The sequence below is a fragment of the Gekko japonicus genome, unplaced genomic scaffold (assembly GCF_001447785.1).
Source record: "Gekko japonicus isolate JY-2015 unplaced genomic scaffold, Gekko_japonicus_V1.1 scaffold3600, whole genome shotgun sequence".
NCBI lineage: Eukaryota > Metazoa > Chordata > Lepidosauria > Squamata > Gekkonidae > Gekko > Gekko japonicus.
This window is the reverse complement of record NW_015170382.1, coordinates 81,026-93,146: the sequence shown is the minus strand read 5'-3', so window position 1 is coordinate 93,146 and position 12,121 is coordinate 81,026. Positions and strand designations below refer to the sequence as shown.

The 12,121-nt window shown below is 48.7% G+C and overlaps 1 protein-coding gene across 1 annotated transcript in view; it reads left to right on the top strand.

The window, feature by feature from the left end:
• SEC24C (SEC24 homolog C, COPII coat complex component) overlaps nucleotides 1-12,121 on the top strand; it is a 68,254-nt gene that overhangs the window by 9,323 nt on the left and 46,810 nt on the right. The window contains exons 3-7 of the mRNA XM_015418256.1: nucleotides 1,211-1,294; nucleotides 3,107-3,221; nucleotides 5,006-5,184; nucleotides 7,074-7,538; nucleotides 11,865-11,995. Coding sequence (XP_015273742.1) covers nucleotides 1,211-1,294; nucleotides 3,107-3,221; nucleotides 5,006-5,184; nucleotides 7,074-7,538; nucleotides 11,865-11,995 — 974 coding nt within the window. The remainder of the gene's footprint in view (nucleotides 1-1,210; nucleotides 1,295-3,106; nucleotides 3,222-5,005; nucleotides 5,185-7,073; nucleotides 7,539-11,864; nucleotides 11,996-12,121) is intronic.

Sequence of the window (12,121 nt, the reverse complement as noted above, 5' to 3'; positions counted from 1 at the left end):
TGATTTATCTGAAACAGATATCAGGCTGGATTCCCTTTAGATTCCTTTTCAAAAATCAGTGTGACATTGGCTGCTTTGCAGTCCTGCAGCACGGAGGCTGCTTTTAGCAACAAGATACATAGACTGGTTAGTAAATCAACATTTTCACCATTGAGTTTCTTAAGAATGCTTTCATCTAGATTCGTGGCCACGATGATTCTAATTGCTAGCAGTGCAGTCCATGTGCTTCTCTGTCACCACTTCCTACATTTGCAGCTTGAGACAAGGTCTGCTGCAGTGTTGTTCGGCCTGTGGACACTCTGGGAATTTCGAGAATGAGAAGTGGGGGGCACTCTAAAGTGGCTGCCGTGGTGTGTTGGGACCAGTGGTTCCCTCTAAGCTGAGTTAGTGTGAGCTAGCTCACAGTTTTTGAGCCTGTGGCTCACACATTTTTGTTTTAGCTCAGGAAGGAGGGCTCCAGGGCAAACTAATTTATGCAGTAGCCAAATCGCTCACTCACAGCTTTAATGGCAGTAGCTCACAAAGTAGAATTTTTGCTCACAAGACTTCACAGCTTAGAGGGAACATTGGTTGGGACCAGTTCCAAAGTGGTGGCAGGTTGTTTCCCTGCAGACTCAAAGGTGCTTCTGAAGCATCTCCTGCTCCAGTGAGGAAAGCCAGCACTTGGTTATTTGCTTCAGGGAAGAGGCAGATGGGTTTTAGGGAGCCCACTACCAGGTTCCGTGGTGTCCGTGGGTGCGGCATTGAGGTTTGCTAGCGCGGAGGTTGTGTCCTGCTAGTGGAGTGTCGATTGAGGCACCCTGAAACATCTGGAGGGACTTTGGTAGACATCGCTGTTTGGAGTATTTGTTTCCGTGTTCCTGTATATCTGAAGAAGTGTGTTTTGCACACGAAAGCTTGTACCCAGAATAAAACTTAATTGGTCTTCAAGGTGCCCACTGGACTCAAACCTTGCTCTGCTCCTTCAGACCACCCACCTGAATATAGTTGTTTGGAGTGTGAATGTTTTGAAGGCGACAGGGAAACGCCGCAGGATACCTACGTGCCCCATAGACACTAGAATTCTGTTCTGGCTCTGCTTCCGTGACAGAGAACGTATGTTTTGGGGGGCAGCATGACCGCAGGGTATCCGAGAACATCAGTATTATAGTCTTGTGTAATCCTTTCCCTTCTTTCCAACTTTTCTTATTGATCTATGTTGTCTTTCTAGGTTACTTTCCTTCTCTGGGGTTTCCTTCTAAGGGCTCTCCTGTTTCTTTTGATTCTGACACTTCTTTCGCACCTGATTTCATAGGTAAATGGTTTCCTTTCTGTGCAGTGCCACTGATAAGAAAAGACCATTTCTGATCTGTCTCATGCAGCATTTCATTTGTTAAAGACAAGTGGTAGACCATGAAGTCTCTAACGTTTCATTGCAGGAAATGCCTAGGTCGGGACAGGGCCCTTTAAATGGGTCTGTGTTTCTTACACAGAGTCTGGTCCTTGATAAGTCAGGTGACCAAAAGGTTAAGAAAAATAAACCAAACTGAGCAAATTACAAAAGTTAATATAGAAAGTGGAAAAAGTAATACTTTTCCCCATAGAATATAAAACAACAGAATCACAATTGTTTAGGAACTCATTAGCATAACAGGCCACACCCAACAGCAGAAACGTATTAGCATGTTAGGCCACACCCCTGACACAACAGCTCATTAGCATATTAGGCCACACCCCCATGTTACCAGAAGTGTGGTCATCCAGCCACACCCACCTTTTGCTTCTTATTCTGTTTACCTTGTCTGTTGTCAAAACCCAGGGCCTTTTTTTGTAGCAGGAACTCCTTTGCATGTTAGGCCACACACCCCAATGTAGCCATTCCTAATGAGTTTCTGCTGCTGGGTGTGGCCTGTTATGCTAATGAGCTCCTGCTGGGCGTGGCCAACTCGGAAGCCAGCCGGAACTCCATTCCTGTGCGTTCCTGCTCAAAAATAGCCCTGCCTGGATGACACCTCAGTCCTTGATCCCTTCCACTCTGGCTTCCACCCTGGCTATAGGACAGGGATGGTTTTGGTTGTGCTCACAGACTATCTCTGTAGATACCTGGACGGAGGTGGGTCAGCGCTGCTGTTTTTACCCTGCCTTACAGCAGCTATTTTTGGGCAGGAACGCACAGGAACGGATTTCCGGCTGGCTCCCGAGTTGGCCACGCCCAGCAGGAACTCATTAGCATAATAGGCCACACGCAACAGCAGAAACTCATTAGGATTGGCTACAGTAGGCGTGTGTGGCCTAACAATGCAAAGGAGTTCCTTCTACAAGAGAAGCTCTGGGTTTTGACTACAAACAAGGTAAACAGAATAAGAAGCAAAAGGTGGGTGTGGCTGGATGACCACACTTCTGGTAACATGGGGGTGCAGCCTAATATGCTAATGAGCTCTGCTGTCAGGGGTGTGGCCTAATAGGCTAATGAGTTTCTGCTATTGGGTGTGGCCTATTATGCTAATGAGTTCCTGCTGGGCTTTTTCTACAAAAAGAGCCCTGGCTGGTACTAAGTATTTCCAATATGAATTGTTAGTGAACCTTCCAGGCAAATAGTGACCGCACAAGATTTGCCAGGAAGAAACTGGGATGTGGTGGTCTGAATAGCCTGGCGAGGAAGAAAAGGGATTGTCCCCTCATCACTTCACGTGGGATGTACAAGGATTATCGTATGTAAAGAAATTAAACCAGGCACATCACTAGCACACGGCTAGCAGAGAAGCGCAGCTGGCGTAAGAGGCAGAGGGAGCCGTTTTGCCCACTTCCTTGTCCTCACAGGGTCCACCTTTCTGGCATTGGGTCCCCCCAACTCACACCCTCGGCTGGTCTGAGTTCCCGTGAGCTGCTGAGAAAGGCAGGAAAGAAAGAAAGGGCTGCGTCCAGCCCTTTCTGCTGATGGTGCATTGGATCCAAACCATAAATGTCCTGCTTCTGCAAGTGGGCAAATGCAGTTTCTCCCGTTTCCATCCTTAGTCATGTGTCCTGAAAGGCCACATCCAGCATATTTTCAGAAGGTAACTGCACGTGCAGTGACTGGTTCCCTGGGTAACTGGTATACGATTGACCTTCCATTAACTGTGTCTAGGTCCTCTAAGAGCTCCTGCTGCGTCTGGTGCACCTCCTGGACAGCCTGCCTGCAGTCAGTTTGGGCAAGGAGACGTGCGCAATGGGATTCCTGCTCCTGCGGTCTCCATGCAAAGGTAATTATGGGAAAGTAATCCAGAAACGGTCTACGGTGATCAGCTTTTTGGTGGCAAACCTGTTTTTTGCTCCTTACACAGCAAGGTAATATATTCTCGGTTTTACACTTTTCACTGTAATTGCAGCTATGCGACTTTTAACGGGCAGGCTGTGTACCTGGAGACACTGGAACCTTTGGCAAAGGGACATAACATAAGAGATGCCAATGGTGGATCAGGCCAAAGGCCCATCCAGTCCAACACTCTGTATCACACAGTGGCCAGAAATACCAGTGCCATCAGGAGGTCCACCAGTGGGGCCAGGACATTAGAAGCCCTCCCACTGTTGACCCCCACCCCCCACCCCCAAGTACCAAGATAACAGAGCATCACTTGCCCCAGAGCCCCTATCTATACCTTGTGGCTAATAGCCACTGATGGACCTCTGCTCCATATGCTTATCTAATTCCCTTTTGAAACCGTCCATGCTTGTAGCTGCCACCACTTCCTGTGGCAGTGAATTCCACTTGCCTGCTGAGCCAAGGACTAGTGGAGGAGGCTGGGCCCAGAGTGGCTCCCGGCCTCCACTGCCAACAAAAGGTAGGTGTGTTGCCTGCACAAGTGCAGACAACATTTTTGTGTGGGGGATTTCACCCCCCCCCCAAGTAGTTTTTAGTGTCTTAGTTTGTCTGCAAATGGGGGGGAGGGGGAGTAACCTCAAGTTTTCAGAACTATCAGGTTTCTGTCAGTGTGGCCCTGATCCATGGATTTAAGTGTCTGTGTTCGGGCCCACTCTTGACTATTAGAATAAGGGAGTCTGAAGACATTGGCTTTATTTAACTTGTGGAAGAGCCGTTTAGATGAGTTTCAGATATATGAAGGCTGGTTTTGAGGAAATAGGGAGCAATGGTTTCTTTTGAACAATGTAGAACACTTTGAAAATTTGGATCAAGACACACTCCAGTTAGGCGGGGTGGCAAAGCCTTTTTTGGTTTCTGGCTATTACGGTCCCCATCAACATACTTTAATTCTTCTTCTGTTGTTAGTCTGAGCTGAAATAGTCTGAATAATGTTTTGTGGCCAAGGCTGCTTGCAAGACCTTAGAGCTGAGCTGTTCTGCTTATCCAGTGTAATTCAGGGAAATCTTGTTTTTCTGGTCCTCTGTGTTGGACGGAGCTGCGGTGGCTCAAGTGGTTAAGACGCTGAACTGCAGGCTGTGGAAGGTTGGTAGTTCAGCAGTTCGAGACCCGAGTGTGCCGCATGACGGAGTAAGCTCTCGTCTCTGGTTCCAGCTCCTGCCAACCTAGCCGTTCGAAAGCAAGAAATTGCAAGCAGATAAATAGGTACCACTTTGGTGGGAAGGGAACAGCGTTCCGTGTGCCTTGGTGTTTAGTCATGCCGGCCACATGACCACGGAAACGTCTTCGGACAGCGCTGGCTCTTCGGCTTTGAAACGGAGATGAGCACCGCAGCCCTAGAGTCAGATTCGACTGGCTTTCAAGCAAGGGAACCTTTACCTTTTTTACTGTGTTGGACCCATTGCCCTTCATCGTCCCTAAGTAACATATCTCAAGTGTTGCGTCGGAAAAATGAGGTGGAGTAGGAGAATTGGTGCTTGTGTGATTGTGGTGCAAAAGGTGCTTTGAGCGGCTTCCATTCTGAAAACTGTGATTGAACTGAAGTGCTTCCTTGCCCGTGTTCGAGCCCAGGCACAACCGTGTGTGGCAGTAAAGAAAGTTCCAGTGACAGAAGTGATTCGCGTCGCTAAGGGTGGTCTTCAAGCCCTCTTTTTGTTTCCCCCTCAGACCTTCTGCCTCCCAGCAATACATGCTTGGCACAGCGCCCACCCCCGTTTCCCAGCCAGCTGCTACTTTCCAGTATGCATCACCTCCAGCGAGCACACAGCAACTGGCCAATCACATGGCAGGAATGCAGATAGGCGGTGCTTCAAGTTCTGCTCCTCCCCCAGCTGGCCTGGGCTATGGTGAGTTATTGGAACATCTGGATGTTGTTCACAACAGACTGAATTAGTTGTCAGTTTCTTTGAGAAGGGATCTAGGCTGCAGTGGACAGGTTGTTGAATCACTGTGGAAACCTGGAAGCCTCGGTCTTGGAAACCTTGCACGCTACCTCACCGATTCTTCGTTTCGAAGAACTGCAAGAAATTAGCAATCTTTCAGTCATTGCTTTTGCAGTCATTTTCGCGGGAGGGGTTGTGAGGAGGGGAAGGCTGTGTGGGTGGTAGCAGTAGAGCGGAAGTGTGTGGGCGGAAGGGAGCACGAGTGGCGGGGTGCTGTGGTGGCCGTAGGGCGAGGGCCCCCCAGGCACAGTCTACCCAGGGTCCCCCAAAACCTGGAACAAAGCCCTGGTTGGTACAAGAAGCACTGGAGCCATGTTGTGGTGAACATATTTGCACATCAAATGGTCAGGTCTCCCAGTTCAGGCACTCTCCACAACACACTTAAGCACGCAGTGTTCCCTCTAAGCTGAGTTCGTGTGAGCCAGCTCACAGTTTTTTAGCCTCCGGCTCACACATTTTTGTATTAGCTCAGGAAGGGATGGCTCCAGAGCAAACTAGTTTACGCAGTAGCCAAATTGCTGGCTCACAACTTTCATGCCAGTAGCTCACAAAGTAGAATTTTTCCTCACAGGACTCCACAACTTAGAGGGAACATTGTTAAGCAGATAGGCTTACTTTGGGAGACATGCTCTTTGTCAGAACTGAGAAAAAGCGCCAAAGATCCTGAGTTATAGATAAAGCAACTAACACCCCACATCCCATGCACATCCCTAGGTCACTGTGGCAACCCTGACAGATATACAGTGCCTTATCTAGCCTAGCATGGCAGAAGAGTCTCCAAGGTCAGCTGTCATGGGAACTGGCATTGGGGTACAGCTTAAAGTACTGGTTATGGCTTCTGCAAGCACTCAACACCCCATACACTCCCCTCAGGAATTCCCTCCCCCCTGTATCATGGCAAGCAGTGAAGTGAAATATAAAGAAACGAAACTTAGCTTGACACAGATGTAAGACACACTTTACACAGTTTGGAACACTTTCTGGCCTCACTTGTCGCTACAGGGGCTGCTCCTTATGGTTCTCTTCTTTGAGATGTGGTGTCCATGTTTCAGAGCTGAACCTGGGGAAAGTCAAAAGACCAAGCCCCTCGCCAGAAGCCGGTGCTTCTGTCCTGCTCTAGTTAAGAGGAAGAAGAAGAAGAAGAACTGAGGCTTGAGAAACTACTGTAGACATTTTGGTAGAGGGCTAGAGTTGATATCCCCAAGGGCACTACGGTCGGGGAATCAACATCTGGAAATTCCAGGCCCAGGGATATTAAATTTGCTGTTACTAGAGCCAGGGCATTTTCGGTGGCGGCTCCTACCTGGTGGAAGGAGCTCCCGGAGGCGATCCGGGCCCTGCGGGACCTTTCTCAGTTCCGCAGGGCTGGTAAGACGGAGCTCTTCCGCCAGGCTTTTGAGTAGGAGCCGCCGCCACTTCAATTCCACCACCGATATGTTTGCAGCATCGCACCACTACCACTAATATGTGGTTCCATCTGTGTGCGAGGTGACCCTGGAAGGAGAGGGTGCTGACAAGTTGTGGGACCATTACCATTTGAGGAGGTTCTACCCCATCTTGCACTGACACTTTGTTGTTGTACTGTATTGTTTTATGGTTTTAGACTGTTTTATCTGTTTTAGTTCTGGCACTTGTGCCTCGTTGTTAGCCGCCCTGAGCCTTCGGGGAGGGCGGGATATAAATCCAAAAATAAATAAATAAATAATAAATATGTATGGGGAGAGGACGGGCACTTTTGCTAGTGGTTCAATGTGAGATCAAGGTGTGACTGTAATTTCCGTTCTGCTTCTCAGGTCCTCCGGCATCAGTTCCGCCTTCCTCAGGAAGTTTTAGTGCAACTGGATCTGGGCAATATGCATCTTACGCAAGCCAAGGACCCCTTCCCCTCAACCTGCCCCACGGATTGCCTCCTACCAGCTTGTCTCAGGGTTTCCCCATGGCTCAGCCTGCCGCATCTGGTCCCCCGTCAGCCCTACATCTTTCCTCTCCAGCGCCGGGCTTTGCCCCACCACTGGTCTCTGCCGCGGCTGGAGTTTCCAGTTACCCTCCTGCGGCTGGAGCTTCAAGGCCTCCAACCATGCAGGGTGCGTTACCTGGACAGGCAACTACTGGGATGCTGACTTCCCAGCCTAATCATGCGACTTCACCACCACCACCACCTGTGGCAGGGCCACCCCCTGGACCACCAATGACCAGCTTGCAAGGACCACCACCTCCTAACCATCCTTCCCAGCCAGGATACCCACTGCAGCAGAATGGTATGTTTAAGGTACTGGGAGGGAAAGTTTGGGAGGATTCTTCGAGAGGGCCACTGTTTGGGGTGGGATATACTCCTTTGCAGGGCCTTCTTCTCTGAAATATGTTGAATAGCAATGGAAATGGGTAACTTAGAGAGACCTGACTTCATTTTTAAGAACATAAGAGAAGCCAATGTTGGATCAGGCCAGTGGCCCATCCAGTCCAACACTGTCACACAGCGGCCAAAAATACCAGGTGCCAGCAGGAGGTCCGCCAGTGGGGCCAGGACACTAGAAGCCCTCCCACTGTTGCCCACCCCCCAAGCACCAAGAATACAGTGCATCACTTGCCCCAGACTGAGAGTTCCTATCTGTACCTTGTGGCTCATAGGGGCCACTGATGGACCTTTGCTCCATATGTTTATCTAATTCCATGCTTGTAGCCACCACCTCCTGTGGCAGTGAATTCTACGTGTTAATCACTCTTTGGGTGAAGAAGTACTTCCTTTTATCCATTCTAGCCCAACTGCTCAGCAATTTCATTTAGTTTCCAAGAGTTCTTGTATTGTGAGAAAGGGAGAAGAGTACTTTCTCTACCTGCTCTATCCCATGCATAATCTTGTAAACCTCGATCAGCCGTCGTTTCTCTAAGCTAAAGAGCCCCAAGCATTTTAACTTTTCTTCATAGGGAAAGTGTTCCAACCCTTTTATCATTCTAGTTGTCCTTTTCTGCACTTTTTCCAATGCTATAATATCCTTTTTGAAGTGTGGCAACCAGAACTGTACACAGTACTCCAAATGAGGTTGCACCATCGATTTATACAGGGTCATTATGATACTGGCTGATCTGTTTTCAATTCCCTTCCTAATAACCCCGAGCATAGTGTTGGCCTTTTTTATTGCAGTCGCGCACTGTCTCGACATTTTCATTGAGTTATCTACTACGACTCCAAGATCTCTCTCTTGGTCAGTCTCTGCCAGTTCAGACCCCATCAACGTGTATTTATATTTAGGATTTTTCCTCCATCACATCATACTATGAAGTGCTTACCTAGGATTTAAATCTTGGTTCCATCAGCTTTTAAAAGTTCCTCCATGTAGACTTGAGATTCTAAATGTAAAGATGTGGTTTGGCTTGTTAATCACCAACTGATGCCTGATTGTGCCTGATTGTGAGCCGCCCTGAGCCCGCGCTGCAGGGAGGGCTGGCTATAAATTGAATTTATAAATGAATGAATAAATAAATAAATAAAACTGCTTTCCCCTGTGTTCAGCCAATACTTACTTTCAGAGCTGAACTTGCTTTCCTGCTTATCCCAGTCAAGGAAATGAATCGGAGTGGTGTGTGTAGCTTTAGTAACCACTATTTGTTCCTTTCTTGGAAGGTTCTTTTTTTTTATGGGAATCATGATATAAAATGATTTCCTAGTGTTCAGAGCTATGTTGTTCAAATATGGTGGCTACTGCTACTCACTGGGCACCTGCCAGCCACAATACAGAATACATGATTAGGTAAATCTGGTTGCAGATCGCGTTGCTTCATTGTAGAGATCGTCAGAAGACATTCGGGTGAAACAACGTGAATCTTCAGGGCAAGCGGAGTGGTTCGATCCAGCGTTGCACAAGCAGAAACATAAATGGATTTCGTACCGTTCCACTTGCCCAAGGTCCTGTACAACACCGTCACTTCCCCCTCTCTAAATGTTATAGCACCAGAAATTGTTTGCACAAAACCTTTTCAAATCGGAAATGCAAGTACGGATGCAATAATTTTGACTTCGCGCAAGCAACTACCGGTGCATTCTTTTGCATTTCTTCTTGCTCTAGCGAAGGGGTGTCAAACATGAAGCCCGGGGGCCAGAACCGGCCCGTCCAGGGTTCTTATGTGGCCCGTGAGCAACTAGTGTAAGGGAGTCGGATTCGACTGGCTTTCGAGCAAGGGAACCTTTACCTTTACCAAGAATTACCTTTTATGGCACACATGGCCCAGCCCGACAAAGTGACATTTATGTCAGGTCCGGCCCTCCTGAGCCCCACACCACTGCTCTAGAAATTCTGGCACAAGTGGAAGTTTTGCACTGGATCCACACCCCCAGTGCAAGAGGGCCTGCCGCTGCAAATATGTAACAAATAACCATCACTTGCAAGCTTGAAGGACGGGGAGTTGATTTTAATGGTTTTAAAATGGGAAACATACATGATAAAATCCCATTTTAAAACCATTAAAATCAACTCCCCTGCCTCGATGGCCCATGTAAAGGCAGAAAGGCAAGATGTAAATTTTGTAAATAAATAAATAAATAAATAAGATGATCTTCCTTCCCCATGTAACACTGTAAATTTGCAAGCATTTTATGTTGGTAGATGTGAAGCTGCCTTACGCTGAGTCAGATCCGGGGTCCGTCAGGTTTCAGTCTTGTCTACACAGACTGGCAGCAACTCTCCAGGGTCTCAGGCAGAGGTCTTTCCCATCACCTACGGCCTGGGTCCTTTTAACTGGAGATGCTGGGGATTGAACGTGGGACTTCCTGCATGCCAAATGTTTATTTGTTTATTTGTTTTATTCAATTTATAGCCCACTCTTCCCGAAGCCAGCTCAGAGTAGGTAACATCAAACCATAAAATACCATTTGAAAACCTCTAAAACAGCATACAATTACAATAAATATAGTAAATGCAGTAAAAGACAATGTAAATACAACAATTCTGCAAAATTCCAGATGGCATATGGAGGAGTAATGTTCAGACAGCTTCGAAGGGGAACACAAGGGGAAGGAAAATGGAAGAAGAGGGGGAGGCGAAAAACTTGTTACCAGCTAGGGCCCCCATACTGCCCTCAACCATAGGCCCAGCAGAACAACTCTGTTGTTGCATACCCTGCAGAACTGTACTAAATCTTGCAGTGCCCTGATCTCTCCTGAAAGAAGAGTGTTCCACCAGGCCGGAGCCAGGGCCGAAAAAGCCCGCCCCGATCAAGGACAGAGAGATGCTCTTTGGGCTGGCAACCACCAGCAGATTTGGATCACTCGAGCGTAACGCTCTATGGGGGACAAACCAGGACAGGCAGTCCCGAAGGCTTTAAAGGTCAGCACCAGGACCAGTCTGCAATCTGGCGCCAATGCAGCTGATAGAGCACCAGTTGGATGTGCCCTCTTAACGAGTGTCCCTGTCGAGACCCTTGCAGCTGCATTTTGAACCAGTTGCATTTTCCGGATCCACCTCAAGGGTAGCCCTACGTAGAGCAAGTTACAGTCATCCAATCTGGAGGTGACAGTTGCATGGATCACCATGGCCAGGTCAGAGGGCAACAGGCACGGGGCCTAGTGGAGATGGTAAAACGCCAGCTTTAACCACCTTTGGAACCTGGGCCTCCATCCAAAGGGAAGCATCCCAGATCACTCCCAAATTCTTGATGGACTGCCCAGCTGTCAATGGCACCCCGTCAAAGGAGGAAAGTTGGCAACCTGTCCCAGTGCCCCCGACGCCCCCCCCCCGGTCTCAGCCACAGGAGATGTGGAAATCCAGTCTCAGCCACAGGAGAGATTGATGGAAATCCATCTTTGATGGATTTAGTTTCAACCACGGCCTCCAAACCCCTGGCCAGATGGTCTGGGGCGGCCTCCGGCCAGCCACTCATCAGCAGATAGAGCTGGGTGTCATCAGTGTACTGGTGACACCCCAGCCCAGGATCCCACGCCAGCTGGGCAAAGGGGGCGGATAAAGATGCTAAATAGCATCAGGGAGAGGATAACCCCTTGGGGGACTCCACATACCAATGGGTAACACGGAGACACCCCCTCCCCTAGCACCACCCTCTGTCCCTGACCTTGGAGAAAGGAGGTGGATCTCTGTAAGGCTGTCCCCTGGATCTCCACGTCGGCAAGGTGATGGGCCAGAAGATCGTAGTCGAACAGGTCGAACACTGCCGACAAGTCCAGCAATATCAGCGGCACAGACCCACTCAATCCAACTGCCTGTGGAGATAATCTGTGAGGGCGACCAGAACCGTCTCCATCCCATGGCCAGGGCGGAACTCGGGTTGGAAGGGATCCAAGGCCGAGGTTCCACCCGAGGAAGCCTGGAGCTGCCCTGTCACTGAGGCACGGCCCCTCACTACATCAGAATAGTTGTCAGAGCATCTCTTTGTCCTCAGACAGGACAAACGCAACATTTTCTGAGCTGAGCCCCCAACAGGTTCCTTGACTATTTAAAAACCTTCAGTTCAAACGGAAACGGTTTGTTTTGTTTGAGTCCTGATTCGTAAATGCCGTTGGAAAATCGTATCCATTGCTTCTAAAATGTGCTTCTTGAAGATGTATTGATTTTTAGTGTTTGTGGGTTTCCCAGGGTCCTTTGGGCAGAACAGAGGCACCCAGCCCAACTACAACGCCGCTTACTCTGGGCCGACAGGTTATGGGAGCCAGCCGGGAGCACCACCCCCACCAAAGCGTCTGGATCCGGACTCCATTCCTAGCCCAGTAAGTTAGTTGTTCTCATTTTATAGACAAGCCTGTTCTGGAAGGTGAACTATGCTGAAGAGCAGAAAGACTCACTTTATCTGTATCTTCTCTCCAGTGGTGTAATCCTGATTTTTCTCTCAGCAG